The following is a 15097-nucleotide window of genomic DNA, read 5'->3' as shown; positions in this document are numbered from 1 at the left end:
AATAATCGTGATTATGATTTTTGCCATAATCGCACAGCCCTACTGTACAATTTGACTTAAATTCATAAATTGATATGAATTAAAATGCTGATTTTTCTTGCCTTATCCTCTGTTCACAGCAAGTCCGAATACGCGGTCGGAGCTGGAACGGAGGCAATAATCAAGGAAACAGTTCACAAAGCAACGCCATGGCAAACATGGAAGTAGACCCAAAAGCTGAAGACTGGGACCCAGAGTTCACTCCCAAGAGCAGAAAATACTACTTGGTAGGGTCGATATCCATTCAGCCCTCCCATCTTTGTTTGAATGAACCACATGGTGTTGTATAATCTATAATTCAAGTTTGGAAATGACAACCCTTTATCCTTTTTCTCTCAGCACGACGACAGAGAACGAGAAGCAGAGTGCAAGTGGTTTGAAAACCGAGGGCGCGGACGGGGAAGCGCCTCGCGTGGAAGAGCTCGATTTATCATCCGCAAAGCCGCTGGAGGCCCCAACACCAACAGCCCCAAAAGGGCCCATGATAAGTTCCAGATCAACGGGGAGCAAGGCAGCGCTCAGGAAGAGGAGAGACAACAGGACCATAAAGATGGAGGAATGGAAGGGGAGAAGACTTGAGCAGGGAAGGAGGATGCTGAGATTCTTAATTTTCTTCTTCACTTTTAAACAATCTCACTTTGTGATTCTACATAGCACAATGGACTCTTTTAAACTTTGATTTCAGCGTAAGATTCTGACTTTACTTTAAACATAACAATTTTCCATATAAGGATAGAACTCATAGCTAGTAGATGCACTGTTTAAAGGGTGAATTGATGTTTCTCATAAAAATGTAGTTTTAAGTTACATATTTTTAGCTTTTTACGGTTAAGTGGAAATGTTCTGTGCGTCAAAAAAAAGAAATTTGTATTTTTGAGTAATTTAAAAAAAAAAAAAAATTGCGTGTGCCTTATACTTGTGCAACTGAAGAAATGTTTTGTGAGTGGGTTACAAGATTAATAATGTTAAACGTTCTGGAAAAACAGGCTCTTGCTTTGAGCTGCGTCTTATCTGGATTGAAATTGCAGTAATAAAAACACTGTAGGTCATGTTAACATAAGAACGTCATTGTTCGGTCAATGCAACACTCTTCAAAGACCCTGATCTGACACGGGACCAAACTGTTAAGGGTCAAAGGTTATGCTCTACAATCTTTCTTTGTTCAACACCCAACAGATCAACACAACTAGCTGGCTTATGTGTTTCTCACTAAACATTTTAACATCAAAACAATTACATTACAGTAGCTATTAGTTTCATCGTGGATAACACTAATCAATGTATAATATTGGTGGTGATTATACTCTTTTCCCAAACACATAATTGTACTTGGCTACGTAGAATTTAACTTCCGTAAAGGAATTCCCCCATACATACACTGATGTGTTTTTCATTTGAGCTTTGAAACAAGCCAATGATGATTTAATCACTTATGTAAGTTGTGTCCAACGGTGTCAACATTGTGGTAAAAATTCTCAAAATGTGCATTTGTTTAGAAAACAGAGTAAAAAGAGTTATCATCACTAAATGACTTGAAGTCTAGAATAAGGCTCATCTGTGTTTGGACAACTGCCAATATTATTGAATTGCATTTACATTTTAGTGCCTTGCTGTGGATCCGCTGGTCTCATTTGTACAATTCAGGCCAACAGATTCGGACTCACAGTTTTAAGTGTCACCTGCTTTGAGAATATTGTTTTTTTTAAATAGATGTTGATAATGTTTTTTCTTCTTGGAGACTGTAAATTAAAGAGACACTGATTACTTTAATGTCTGCCTTTATATGTTTTTTGAGCAATTTAGGATTATGAAGCAATCAGTGGCCTGATGCATGTCTGCAGCTACAGGTTCACCTGTTTTAACTGATACCAGTGAGGTTTAACATATAGTAAACAAACAAAGAAGTCTATCAAGTTAATACACATCTTGAGAACAATACAACTGTACTTGCTGTTTGCAAATTTCTATTAACAGCCCGTATTTAACTGAGTCACAACACCCAAATTGTTTCTCATTGTAAACAAATGATTGGATCAGCTGACCAGGAAAACAACTACATGGCTTGTGTGAAGGACCATGGTATGCAAAAATCAGGAATGCAGGTGGAGGTGCAAAAATAAGGATTTTATTTACCAAATATATGTACAGTTTTAAGATGGGTAATAAAATCAATTAGGTTTAAAGAAAAAGGTGTAGATATAAACAGACACAATCTAGCATTTAACGCATAAACAAAACACACAAAAATGGGTGACATCCTGTGAGCTCTTCTGCCCAAGAGTAACTCACATAACCCCCGCCTCCCTCCTCATCTCCACACTGCAGGAATTTAAAGCACTACTGGCCAGTCCATTGTTGTGTGCAGGGGGAAGAGGCTCGAAAAAGGGGTGGCTTAAATGGAGTGGCCTCTTTAAACACCCCTCAGGGTTTGAGAGGAATGGCGTAGTCCAATTAGCTGACACATCTATAAAACCAGGTGTTTTCCATCAGCTCAGCCTTTTGCCAGGAGCAAGGTGAGCTGTAGGACATTGACATTAGGATTACACACAACACAATTAACAATAGATATTTTAAACAAGATTGCGTGCACTCAATCTATCCTTTAGGATGTGTGTTCGTTTGTGAGGCTTGTAGCCCTCACAGCTTGCAATTGTAAGTCCTCCGATGACACTGCCATCTTTTGTTTCGAAATAAAATTATTCAGACATAAGCACATGCAACCAGAAGTTCAAAAACCCTGAATCACATGTTCTGCCCTCTGACATTGCTGGGTTACCAAGTATAAATATAAGACTTATTACAAGAAGCCTAGACAAATTGGTGAATACATGTCTTGCACAATTTAGACATTTGCTCTAAATGCTTATTTATTTGGAAGTAAGGGCTTTTGTCCCAAATTATCAGTTTTTAAACCTTTTTACTACTTATTTGGCTGAGCTGTCCCTCGGTATCACCAGGAGAAAACCTTTACAGGACAAAAAGAGATTTTCCTCAATGAATAAAACGAGACGGAGAAGTCTCGCTTACTAGCTTTCAACAGGAAAGATGAGAAAGTGCTGAGTAATGACTGAGCATAGTGACGCAACATGTTAAGCAAAAGGAAGGGAGAGCTACTAAAGTACATTTTATAAAATGCCTTTTATCCGCTAAGGGTTTGTAAAGTTCTGTCTTGGATACCCTTCTGCTTTCTAGAACTGTCTAGCCTCTTTTCCTTTAAGTGCGTACAAAAACAACGTTACAGATACTCACACACTCGTCCTAACACATAGAAAAATAGTTGAGTGAACACACAGTATGGAAATCTACGAAAGAACACAACAGAACTGCATTTAAGCTTAATTGTGCTTCCTGTCAAAGCTGACTTTGTCTTGTAATATTATTGTGCTGACATACGTTGTCATGCTCTATTCTAAGCCTCTGAGGAGCTCTGTTCTTTCACTATAAACCTGTCTTACCTGTTTACCCCCTCCCTCTCTCTCTCCTCCTTCTCCCTCCATTGCACTCTCTCTCTCTCTGCATTGACCCATCCTACTTCTTGCTGTTGACTTGCCTTGAATAGCCTCAGGAAAAGTTGCTCAATGTTAATGTTTGACAAGTAGGAAGAAGGAACTTGACTCTTTCAGTTCTCCTTCTACTCGAGATTTTGTTTGCTTTTTTGTGGACATTACATATTCCAATTCGAGGGAGAAAGACAAAACGAGATCATGGGTGAGTCGGCGTTAATATTTATTCTTACATGGGTGGACGTTGCTTGATGTTTTTATTCTTCTAAACTGTGTGTTTAATGGAGATTTGATAGTGAAACACAAAAATGTGAAGTAATGAAAATATTGAGTTGTTTTTTGTCTGCTCCAAATGGTGGTGATTTTATTTGAAGTATCAAATTGGTATGCAAATGTACTAATGTTGTGGTACTGTGTATGATTTGCATGGATTGAATACCTGTATTAGTGTCTGCAATTTATTTTGTAGGAAAACCTTTGATTCTTTTAATTAGTTTATTTTTGAGCCATCTGATTGACATTGAAAACATGTTTTTACATAATAAAATGATTACAGATCAATCATACAGTAGGTATCAATCATTTATATTGGTTCAAAGTCCATTCCCTTGTCTAGCCTCCACTACTTAGGGATGTTAGACTTGGTTTTCAAATGTCAGGACGCATCAGTTGTGAAGCCAGCACACCAGCCTTTGTGCAAAGAGTCTAATTTTCTGCCCCATTTGCCACGCCACTGTAGAGGTGCTAGTGCTGCTCGACTTCGAGGGCACCATGGGAGACGAGATCACATTGAGGATGGGGGATGTGGTCAAAAACGTCACAAAGTTCAGCGAGGAGGGATGGCTGGAGGGGGAGCTGAGAGGAAAGAGAGGCATCTTCCCTGCTAACTTCACCAAGGTCTGTTGACGCTAAACAGCCTACAGCTGACTGGTACTGTACTGTGTGTTTACAGTTAACCAAATGTCTTACAAAATGCCTTGTCATTACAGGAGGTGCCAGTATGTTTGATGGGTGACAGCAAGAGGGAACCACGGAGCCTCAGAACAAGTAAAATGCAGTCCAATGAAACTTATTTGCAACTAATAAAATGTTCTTTTTAAACTTGAATGTGTACAATACCTGTAGTTCTGCCTTCTGGCCCTGCAAAGGCACATTATGTCAGTCTATCATATATAAATATATTACATTTATTATAACTAGAACAATTATCATGTTAAGAAATCTGCACATACTGTTCTGTATGCAGTGTGAACCTTCTTATCTCAGCTTGCAACTTGAGTCGACTCAAAATAAACAATGAAAACATTTGACAGTGCTATTCAAATCAGGCTGGTTTTCCTATTGTAACATTGATGGTTCACAAGTGTTTGAAATTGTGGTTGGTGGTGAATGGACTCAGCAAAGCAGTGCAGCATCAAGCACACTATAAATATAAGTCAGCCACATCCTCTCTGCACAAATCCTAATTATATTGTATGAGTCTTTTCGAGGGATTAGGCATGTTGGAAGTGTCGAGTGATTGCAGTCTTTGCACTTTCCTGTCGAGACTTGTCTACACCGCCTAGAATCGAGCTTTGAGTGTCAGCTTTCCCATCAGCTTTCCCAGTAGATGAAACACTTTACAAATGTCTCTATTGATGTGGCTGGTGATTCTTTGTCTTTCAAGCAAAGAGGAAGAAACAGACGAGGAAATGCGAAGTTGCGTTTGCCTACAACGCCTTGAATGAAGACGAGCTGCAGCTGGTGGTTGGGGAGACGATAGAGATCCTCCGCGAGGTACAACTCCCTCCTATCGCTGCTCAAACACTCACATTCAAACTCACATGAACTAACAATGAGGCTCTGCAAAACAGCTTTGGTAGCCTATTATTAAGTTATCAGAAGCAGTGCACTTCCCTGCAAGCGTCTACATTGTAAATCTGGGCGTTGGTTAAATGTTTGTTCAGCCAATTTGACGGGCTAGATAAAGAGTCTTTCATAAGGTGTAAGGATTATTTGGGAGTCACACTCTTATGTTTCTCTGCCATGCTGACAAAGCAAGTCTCACAGAGAAATCACAGCTTAGGAGAAACACAGAGTGACTTTAGAGTATTAAGAGTTGATATGGACATACATACCCTGAAGTATTATCTTAAAACAAACTGGTTATAACTCTGGAATGTAAAGTGGACATGCTTGAGCAAGTGTTGTCTTCTCACATACTTTCTTGTTGTACTCTGTTACTCATTGATATGATCTACATGACAGATTGAAGATGGATGGTGGATGGGGGTGAAAAATGGCAAACTGGGAGCATTTCCATCCAATTTTGTCAAAGAGATTTTTGTTTCCCCGAAAGGTGGGTAAAGCTAAATCTCTTGTTCACTTTTTAATCATGTTTTTCTGGATGTATTCTCTGACAGCGAAACTCATTAGTGGTTGACTATTTTTACAGACAGCAAGTACAATGAGGGCAAGTCAAGACCTAAGCTCACAGACGCGGTCTTCAACAAGGAGGTATGTAAAGCAGAAATATTGTTTCTGAAATGCATGTGGTGTTAACTTTTGACTTATTGTCCCTTTTGTGCTCACAAAGGGCATTTCTCAAAGGGCAAGTGTGAGGAACAAAGCAAAAACCGGTAAGGCATTTTATTAACTGCATTTATTTAGTTTGCTCAATCATGGAATTAACACTAAGGGGATTTTTGAACAGCATTTTAAAAAAAGCGTCAACACGGATCTATTTATACCGGCTGTGTAATTCCTGTACTTTTTACGGTAACCTAAGGGTGGGGTCAAACATAGATACTCGTGGCTTGATTAATCACTTTATAAATGCTTACGTCAGAGGGGAGGACAAAGGTCTAAAACTTTTATTTCCAGTTTGTCACTCTTCCACACCTCTTCCCGGCTAATCTTTGAAGTGGAGATGTGACCGTTGCAATGCTGATAAGATTGGTCATCATAGTGTTGGTCACATACTCTAAAACTCATACTCTGGTTCGTAACATGTCATCTCTTCCCCCTATGGCTTAGTTGAAGCTAATGTACTCGCACTTGGAATGGTTTGGCATAGTTCAAACTAATGTACCTACATGATTCTTGTTACTCCGTACCCTCCTGGTTGAATGCACTTATTGTCGCTTTGGATAAAAGTGTCTGCCTTAATGAAATGTAATGTAATGTCTCCTCAGTGGTGGAGTGTTGCCAAGCCATGTTTGACTACAAGGCAAAGACAGAGGATGAGCTGGATCTAAAAAAAGGAGACACTGTTGTTATCCTGAGAAAGGTTTGGGCACATTTTATTGTTATTCTCTGTCTAGCATGAGTTCCACTAATGCTTACAGACTCCTTTTGGTACAATTGCTTTTCTTGCCAAGTAGTTGCCGGTGTCAAATTGTTCATCTAGCTAAACCAGTTGTGTCCCTTTTCAAGGAAACCACGTGTCATGGTGGACAACATGACACACATATTTAAGTGACAATAATCTTATGTAATCATAGAAGGAAAAAAAAGACTTCCGAGTTACTTCAGATGGCAAATACAAATAAGACAGCTTCGCCTTCCTTGACCGCTTTGTAACCTCTTATAATGTGGCGTCCCAGAGGACTGCGATGTTTGGGCTTCGAACGTGACTCTTTAATCTTTGTATGAAGGAAACAGAAGATGAAGGCTGGTGGGAGGGAGAGATAAACGGACGATCCGGCTGCTTTCCGGATAACTTCGTCATGCTGATACCACCAATGGACAGTCTGCAAGTGAGTTGACTAAACCACAGTCTAAGAAATGTCCTTGTGACAGGACCTTCCCTGAATTCAAGACTTGACAACCGCTACTATGAAGCCCTGGACATGCTTTATAGTAATTCATATCTGTGATACTTTTTTATTAATCAAAATGGCTCAAAATGCAGAGTACATAATGCCACTTCATGTGCAGCTGGCTGGTATTTGTGTTACTTTAGCAGCCAGTGAGTCAGGCTCGTCTTTAACATCCTCTGTTTTGGAATTACTGACTGAAAATTCCCTTGGTGGAAAAAGAGCATGTCAAATAGAGATGCCTTTATTTCACACGGGGACGTACTTGCCAAGCTGTTAAGTTTTCCGTTTCTCCTCCTCTAGTCTGGGACCACAAACCAACCGCCCGCACGCAACGTCAACAACGAACTGCCAGGTAAGAGAACAGCATGTTATGTCGCCGTACAGGAACACACACACCGTTTGACTTTAGATCGGGGAACCAGGCTATACGTTAAAGAGCTCTTCTTCCGACTTCTGGTTGCAGTGATGTTTGTCCTGGCAGCGGGCTGACAGTCTGGACCGTGAAGGACTGTTGTTTTAACAGATGGAGAAAATGGAAGCAGTATTTGTAGAGTGACTTTGAGCATGTGGTACACTGTGAAAGCAGCAAAAATGCTAATCAATGTTGTTATTTCAAAGTGCTGCTGAAGCAACCAGAAACTCTTCAGTATCGCTCTATATAAATAGAGATTCACATCATTAGTTGATCAAACACCTTCTATTTATATGTATTCGTATTTACTCATTGGTGGAAAGTAACTTAGTCCATTTGGTATATTTACCAAGTACTGCTATTGGAGTATGTCCATGTTGTACTTTTTCAAACCTCTACTTCATTACTATTCAGAGGCAAATATTCCACTTTCAGAACTATTTTAATCTAACAGTTTAAATTACTGTTTCTTTGCAAATTCAAAAAATATAATCAACCGATTTATTATGATACAATTGTAGAGATGAAGTTACCCAGCAGTATATTAAGTGGTTACAGCTTGCCTCACCTCAACAAGCAGAACAATTAAAGTAATGCTGAAAAATCAATGTATTCAGCGTCCAATAATAAAAATGTATATAATTCCGAAATGGGCCATTCTGTACTTTCGATACGTTAAGAATATTTTGAGGCCAATAATATCTTACTTTAATTTAGTAAACGTGTATCTTCACAGGGTGGTTTTGCTATCCTTACTTAAGTTAACTATCTTAGTAATTCTAAATAACACATAATAGATTAAATCACTTGTTTTTATTTTGGCAAAGAACATGAATACACTTGTAGCATGTAGAAGTCAAATCTCTCTCAGGCAGGATGTGGCTTCCTTTCAAGTTTCAGCTGAGGAGTGCTGTCTGTGGTGCAAGTTGCAAATTCTGCAATTTATTTTGGTTTCAGCGAAACCAAAAATGTTCATGTAGACCTCCAACTTCTTACTCAGTTTGGAAATGTAAAATGCATGCTCATCAAAACATTTCTAAATAGACAGGTAGGTGAAACAGCACCACACAAAGTGTTTGGCTATACTCAAAGATGTCCCTTAAACTAACTGAATATCGGAACAGTCTCGTCATTTTTAATGCCACCACTTTTTTTCCCCACACATTATCACTCACAAGATGTTCACAGGAAGCCTCAGACTGTAGCGAGATGGGGGATGGTTAGACTGGTCATGTGACACAGTTCAGGAGTCTTGGAGGAAACAAGGGGGGCGGAGGGGAGTTCTGTACACAGATTTTCACAACCAGCCCCAGCAGCAGCAGCACTTGAGCTGATAAGGCTGAGTGGATGGTTTGCTTGAGAGGGATTGTTGCACAATGCTTTGAACATTTAAGGTAGGCTTCCTGTGTTCTTACTCGCTCCGTTAATCATCTAAGAGACTAAAGCGTGTTGCAAAGTATTGTGCTTTTTATTATGGCTATGTGTTAAAGCACTTGGATTTGGGCTTATATGTATTAAATAGAGCTGTAACCAGGTTGTTCTACATGACTTGACTTGGCATGGCAAACCAGAATCTCTCACATTATCTTTATTTCACTGACGCTTCATAATTCAAGTATCTATTCTCGGAGTCACCAAGGCACAGTCTCTCAGGGACGGTATTTTTCTATGAGCTGAGGCAGAGTCACTGTCCCTGATGAACTTGTTGAGAACCCTGGGAACTGGAGCTGCGGAGCTATTGGTTACAGCTGTGCCCTGGTTTGCTCCAGTGATGTGCACCTCTTTGCCTTCCCATGCTCATAAAGGAGATTACAGTTTAGTTGAAAGACCAGTCGCATTTTTTTCTCTACCACTTTAGATCATATTGTTTTCTGGGGGGTAAACAAAGGCAAATACCTCTCTTTGACTAATAAAATATGCCAGTGGCTTTTTACTAGTGGATATACTCTAGTTCACCTAAGTGATGGAAACAACTATATATTGAGACGAGTGGTGATGTCAACGCAAGCAGAATGGACACATTTAACCACGACTTGCACATACTGTACTACTGGCTAGGACTCATCACTTTTTATTGACTGCAGATACGCTGAGCCTGCATGTTTTTTTTTATTTATGTAAACACCTGCTCCATATTCATATTGTTACCCACTTTGACACCTGGTGCCATGCAGATTAGGAGCAGCTTTAATGTTGTTGCTTAACCTTTTTAGGCTGGCCAGTAGACTTCAAATGACAATATTTTTCGTACTAAATCCAAAAGACTCTGCTTTATTTTGTGTAGAAAATGAAATACTTCTAATATTCCATCCAAAGCAGGGCTGTGTTGATTAACATACCAAATGCACCTTTGTGGTAATGGTTAATTCACTACTCTTTCAGTAAACATAGAGGCCTCAGCGATGGATAAAAGTGGTCCAACAAAGACAAAAGGTATAAACAGCAGTGACAACATTGTGACACACTCCTCTGTAGATAAATATTGTTGTAGATTAATGTGGTGCATTTGCTTTACAGATGATAAACCAGAGGTCAAGGACCTGAGAAGCAATCCTCCGATCAAGGTCAAGCTGCCGTCCATCAACAAGCCCAGCCCGCCTCCAATCAAAGACAAACCCAACAAGTTCTCCTCCAAGTGAGTGATGCCAACACATCTCTGATGACTAACCACCATGCATAACCACTAAAGACTTACTAGAGAAAATGGCTTCCAACTCAAGGACATGAAAAGTGATTCATTAGCAACCTTTCTAAAGCAAAAAGGCCTTTAGGAAATGTCAGGAACACTTTCTCCTCTTTGGTCTGGCACCGGGAGCGGAGCCTTTAGATCTTAAAGGTTTCCGTTGTCGCCACCAGTTGCCATGGTGTCCTTAAAGAATAATGCCAGGATGCCCGACCTTTAGTGGCTCAGTGGAAACTCTGGGATGAGTCAGATCGGGCCTAAACAGACGAGAGAAGCCCATTTCCTGTTTCCTGAGCAAAACACACACAAAAAACTAAGAAAAGAAAACAACCCTGTCTTGAGGGGGCAGCTAATGGAGAAGAAACAAAAAAGTGTTACCAGGCAAATATGTTTGGAATGGAAACCTTTCTAGCTTCTTTAAGAATCGTTAAAGCTTTATCTTCCATCTAACCATTGTACGATTTCCTTTTTTTTTCTATTTTTTTCTATTTTGTGTATTGTATAAACATTATATAAGTTGAGCGGTGACTCTAGGGAACATGCCAAAATAATTCAAATGTTTCATTGTCATATGCACAAAGCTACAGTGTAGAAATGGCAATTCTTCTGACACGAGCTCCTTCAAAAATGCAACATACATAATCAAATACAAAGTAGTGCAAAAAGTCTATATACATGTAAACATGCATATGTGCTGTGAAAGTGAAATATGTGCCAGGATAAAGTCTTCACACCTTCACCCATCAGTGTAGGAAACTGTAAACCGCATTCAACGTTTTTGTTTTTTTCCTACAGCCAGTGCACCATTTTACTTTCACTAAAGAAGTCATGAGATGTTTTGAAAGAATCCCTGCCCTTATTAACTTTAATCAGAGGTTGACATCTTTCTACATATTGTACAAATGTGGTCTTTTTTTTAATAGAACCAATGGCGACGTGGCTCCTTTGTCACCAAAACAACCGGAGGAGAAACAGACGGACCAGTTTGATGGCGTGGACGTGCAGACTGATAAGCTCTGCCATCCCACAGCAAACAGAGCCAAGCCCCCGCAGAGGAGACCCCCGTCAGGCCTGGTTACAGCTGCACACGTATGTCTACAATAGTGACAGACAAATATTGATTTAGCACAACCTTTCACTTGAACAGACAAGTGAAGAGTTACATAATGAACACTCAACCTAAACCTCAGCCGCCAACACTCTGCTAAACCACATGGATGATGCTAACCTCCATTTCTGTAAATGACCTTTGCCACACAAGAGTAGGGCTGCAGCAGTGATGCCACTCCCTCTGTATCTTGTGCATTCTTGTTAGGAAAATGTTTTTTGTTTCTTAAAATGTAACTGAACATATTTAGTAGTACCTTACTGCGGCTTTTTACTTTGGTGGCATGCTTTTCAGCGATCCAATTGCAGCGATGTATTGGTGTTTCAAGTTTCTCCCAGTAATAACTTTCAATTCAATACCAGTTAATGCCATCCAAATATAACCATCATTGGTAAATGTTAGGGCTTTCAAGACTCGGTTCATAGACTCAACTTTGTTTAAAAAAAAAACATTCTGAAGTCTCTTACAATGGTTGCAAGGAAAATCATATATTTATATCTCTACAGGAAGAGATATACATCTAAAGACTTTAACTCTAAATAGTTTAGATGTGTTTTCAAGAGCACTTGCACACTAGCAGCAATAAGATCCTTTAATAGTTTAATAGTTTGTACTTGGCTGTTTAAAAGACAGATCTAGATGTTAAATTGGAATAAATCAAGAATGAAATAGCTAAAGGCAGATTTTAGACATTATTAGTATATCTATGTTTGTTATTTATGTATGGCTAATTGTCTTTTTCAGGCTACTGACCAAACAGAACCAGAATTAACGCCAAACAGGTTTCAGACGGACAGATTAATTGGCTTGCAAAAGGTTTGTGACATTGATTCATTTCTTGATACAACACAGCGCATGTGATATAAATAATGCAACCTCGCTAGTTTGAATTTAGCTCTGCTTCGGTATAAAGGATATTGTGCGCTGTGCCTTTAACATTTTATTCAGATAAAAACATCAAATAAAGCCAAAAAGTTCATTGGTTTGTTCAATGCCACCTTAATTCATTGTAGGGTAAAGAAAACCTCCTGCCATCTCCTGCAAGGCCGGATCATTGGTCCAAGACGCCGCCTCCGGTTCGACCCACACTCCCCAAAAAAGTTTTGGAAAGCAAAACAGTGACCCATAAAGAAGAGCCAACAATGTTAGACCTGCAGGCGGAGATCAAAGAACTGAGGATGTCTCTGGAGCTGCTAGAGACACGACACGAGTGAGTAGTAATCATTTCAAATCTGAACAACTGGTTTAGTTCCCTTGGAGAATATTAAGGCAAACATCAAACAGTCTTACTCATCTTTCATCACATTAGGACTTGTCTAACTGAGAATGTGTGGACAGAACATACAATCTTATTTTAATTTCTGGTGTTGTTTGCAGACACTGGCACCCACAGGAAGTGGCTAATCAAAACCAAAGAGAGAAATGCAAACTGTACTTGCCAGGAAAACAAAATGGACTCCATGTTAGATCTTTTGCGTCTCTTTGATTGGCTTTGATTAGACACATCAGAGAGGCTCGGTTGCTCAACAAGAGCCAGTTATGTGCAGTTGTAGTTGTTGATTCGATTTCCTGAACTTTTAAAGATATTCAGATCTCTCAACATGTGATATCAAGCAGAGGAGTTTTAGATTTACAAAAACATTCATAAAGGAATTCATAATTTATCAAAATTCTTGCAAAATCAAAAAAATGGTGCAGTGCATTATCAAAATCAAAGGAAGTTTAAGATTTGTTTTTGAGAAAAAACGTCAAACTACCATAACAAATTAAGTATGGGGTGCAGCAGAGGTTGGTATTCTACAGATTATTTTTTTACTATTTTATTTCCTAAGAAAATCTGCAGTATTTAAATTTTTGCCAAACAGCATGTCTGTAAAAGATAGATATTTATGCTCATATATTGATGTATTTGTCACTAGTGATCGAGGTGCTTATTTCAGTGATCAGAATCAAGGCAATTGTGGATTTGACCCGATATATCCCCACTTCAAAAACATTTTAAATGAATGTGTATTATTGTATGCCTTTGATTTAACTAGTAGTGTACATGTTGACCTTTGTAGACAAACCCATGACTGCAAACTCATTATTTTTTATTTTGTGTTTGATCAGCCGAGACATGCAGGAAGTGAAAGAAGAACTGAGGGAGGAGAGAGACAAACGAATGGCACTGCAGGTCAGTGAGGCTTGCTTTGAGTTTTGCATGGATCACACAATAAGAAATGATACAGAAGTGGTGGTTCATGGCTGTGGTTATTTACCGTTTAATTGTCTTTTCCATACAGGATGAAGTACACAGTTTGAGGATGAAGCATTAATCCCAACAAAAGGCTGTGACTGTGCTGTCTGACACTGTGCCATGCAGGCTTGTGTACGGCAAGTTTAAACAAAATGAACAATTTTCTAACATAAAATGAGAACGGAGAACACAAGCAAGCTCTCCCACTGCAGACAAAAGTATGATGGGTAAATTAAAATATATAGTCGGACATAGGATTAGCTAATCCTGAATTGAACTGGAGAGAAATATTTTTAATGATGTATTATTAAAGTTTTTACATATTTTTATGCTGGAAATCAAACGTGTAAAATGGGTTACTCTTGGCTGCCAATTAATGTTTTACAATGTTCTGATTCAACTGTCCCTTTTATTACAAACTGCACTTTTAACATTTACATCAGAATATATCATACATGCAGCTGTATATAGGAGGAAATATTGTGATGAAATATATAATTTCAAGCCATCCAAAGGGTTTTGTTACTTGAATGCTAATACTTGAAGTACAACTGTGAACAAATGTGCAGGTGACACCAGAATGTAATGTTGCATTGATCCACTGGGTGGCACTGTGTGACTAATACATATAAATAAGTGTTGAAACTTTCAGTGATTGGTGAAAGTGACCAGGCAATAGTGATCTCTCATTAGAAAACAAAAAGCATATCTCATTCAGAACAGTAAACATGTTAAGACTCAAACAAATGGCTGATGTTAATTGATGTTGAGATGCTTCAGGGGTTACTCTGGTAACAGAGTTTGTGGTCAGCTTCAATTTTGGCAGTTAAGTGAAAAAGGCCTCCTGTGCCACTGATAAAAACTGACTCACTATGAAAACGTTGAACATTCGACTCATTGCGATGGATGCAGAGAGCGTGGGAGAGAATGAATGAGAAATAATTTGAAACCCAACATAACTTGAATGCGTTAAACACCAAACCATCTAATGAGTATAAGGCGTATTGATTTGATTTCTGCTCCAAATGGAGGCGGCGGTGGTGGTGTGCTAATGTCTAAGCTTACTAGCGTTGCCCACTGTAGATCACATCTGGACAACATCTGGAGCTCATCAGGGACCGGGTGCTTCTGAAACTTCCATGGGAACATACTATTTTTAAAAACTGCGTTGAATAATGGCCATTGAGGGCACATTCCCTCTTGGACATGCAGGTTGAAAAAAGTATCAGTTGATATTGTGAACATTTTGCAAGATAAAAAAAAACTAAATGTCCAGTTTGTAAAGCCATTGCACACAAGTGAGGCTTTTACTT

General features: G+C 39.1%; 3 protein-coding genes across 3 annotated transcripts in view; all 3 read left to right on the top strand.

Annotated features, from left to right (window-relative positions):
• The window catches only part of thrap3a (thyroid hormone receptor associated protein 3a), a gene marked incomplete at its 3' end in the record, with an annotated part of 6875 nt that extends 6815 nt beyond the window's left edge, over window positions 1–60 (top strand). Inside the window, exon 5 of the mRNA XM_079640928.1 lies at window positions 38–60. Within this exon, the coding sequence (XP_079497054.1) occupies window positions 38–60 (23 nt within the window). The remainder of the gene's footprint in view (window positions 1–37) is intronic.
• A 40-nt stretch (window positions 61–100) lies between these two features.
• Window positions 101–1809, top strand: LOC307046781 (thyroid hormone receptor-associated protein 3-like). The gene is made up of 2 exons (XM_079693387.1): window positions 101–266; window positions 379–1809. Exons 1-2 carry the CDS (start codon window positions 189–191, stop codon window positions 616–618), a joined length of 318 nt encoding a protein of 105 aa, XP_079549513.1. The 5' UTR covers window positions 101–188; the 3' UTR covers window positions 619–1809.
• A 1767-nt stretch (window positions 1810–3576) lies between these two features.
• On the top strand, window positions 3577–14452 carry sh3d21 (SH3 domain containing 21). Its single transcript, XM_079640098.1, has 17 exons — window positions 3577–3747; window positions 4282–4439; window positions 4532–4589; window positions 5209–5318; window positions 5790–5880; window positions 5977–6038; window positions 6118–6160; window positions 6716–6810; window positions 7178–7279; window positions 7643–7694; window positions 10137–10187; window positions 10272–10389; window positions 11361–11526; window positions 12290–12361; window positions 12559–12755; window positions 13658–13721; window positions 13831–14452. The coding sequence occupies exons 1-17, from the start codon at window positions 3744–3746 to the stop codon at window positions 13861–13863; spliced, it is 1476 nt and encodes a 491-aa protein (XP_079496224.1). The 5' UTR covers window positions 3577–3743; the 3' UTR covers window positions 13864–14452.
• Window positions 14453–15097: the final 645 nt, after the last annotated feature.

This window comes from Notothenia rossii, assembly GCF_949606895.1.
Source record: "Notothenia rossii genome assembly, chromosome: 7".
In the NCBI taxonomy this organism is placed as follows: domain Eukaryota; kingdom Metazoa; phylum Chordata; class Actinopteri; order Perciformes; family Nototheniidae; genus Notothenia; species Notothenia rossii.
Note: the sequence above shows the minus strand (reverse complement) of the source record. Positions and strands in the feature narration are given on the sequence as shown.

Coding starts and splice junctions, on each gene's coding strand:
- LOC307046781 (XM_079693387.1), top strand. CDS start 189: ATGGCAAACATGGAAGTAGACCCAAAAGCTGAAGACTGGGACCCAGAG. Junction 267..378: donor AGAGCAGAAAATACTACTTG/GTAGGGTCGATA, acceptor TTTTTCTCTCAG/CACGACGACAGAGAACGAGA.
- sh3d21 (XM_079640098.1), top strand. Junction 7,695..10,136: donor CGTCAACAACGAACTGCCAG/GTAAGAGAACAG, acceptor CTACTCTTTCAG/TAAACATAGAGGCCTCAGCG. Junction 12,362..12,558: donor GATTAATTGGCTTGCAAAAG/GTTTGTGACATT, acceptor AATTCATTGTAG/GGTAAAGAAAACCTCCTGCC.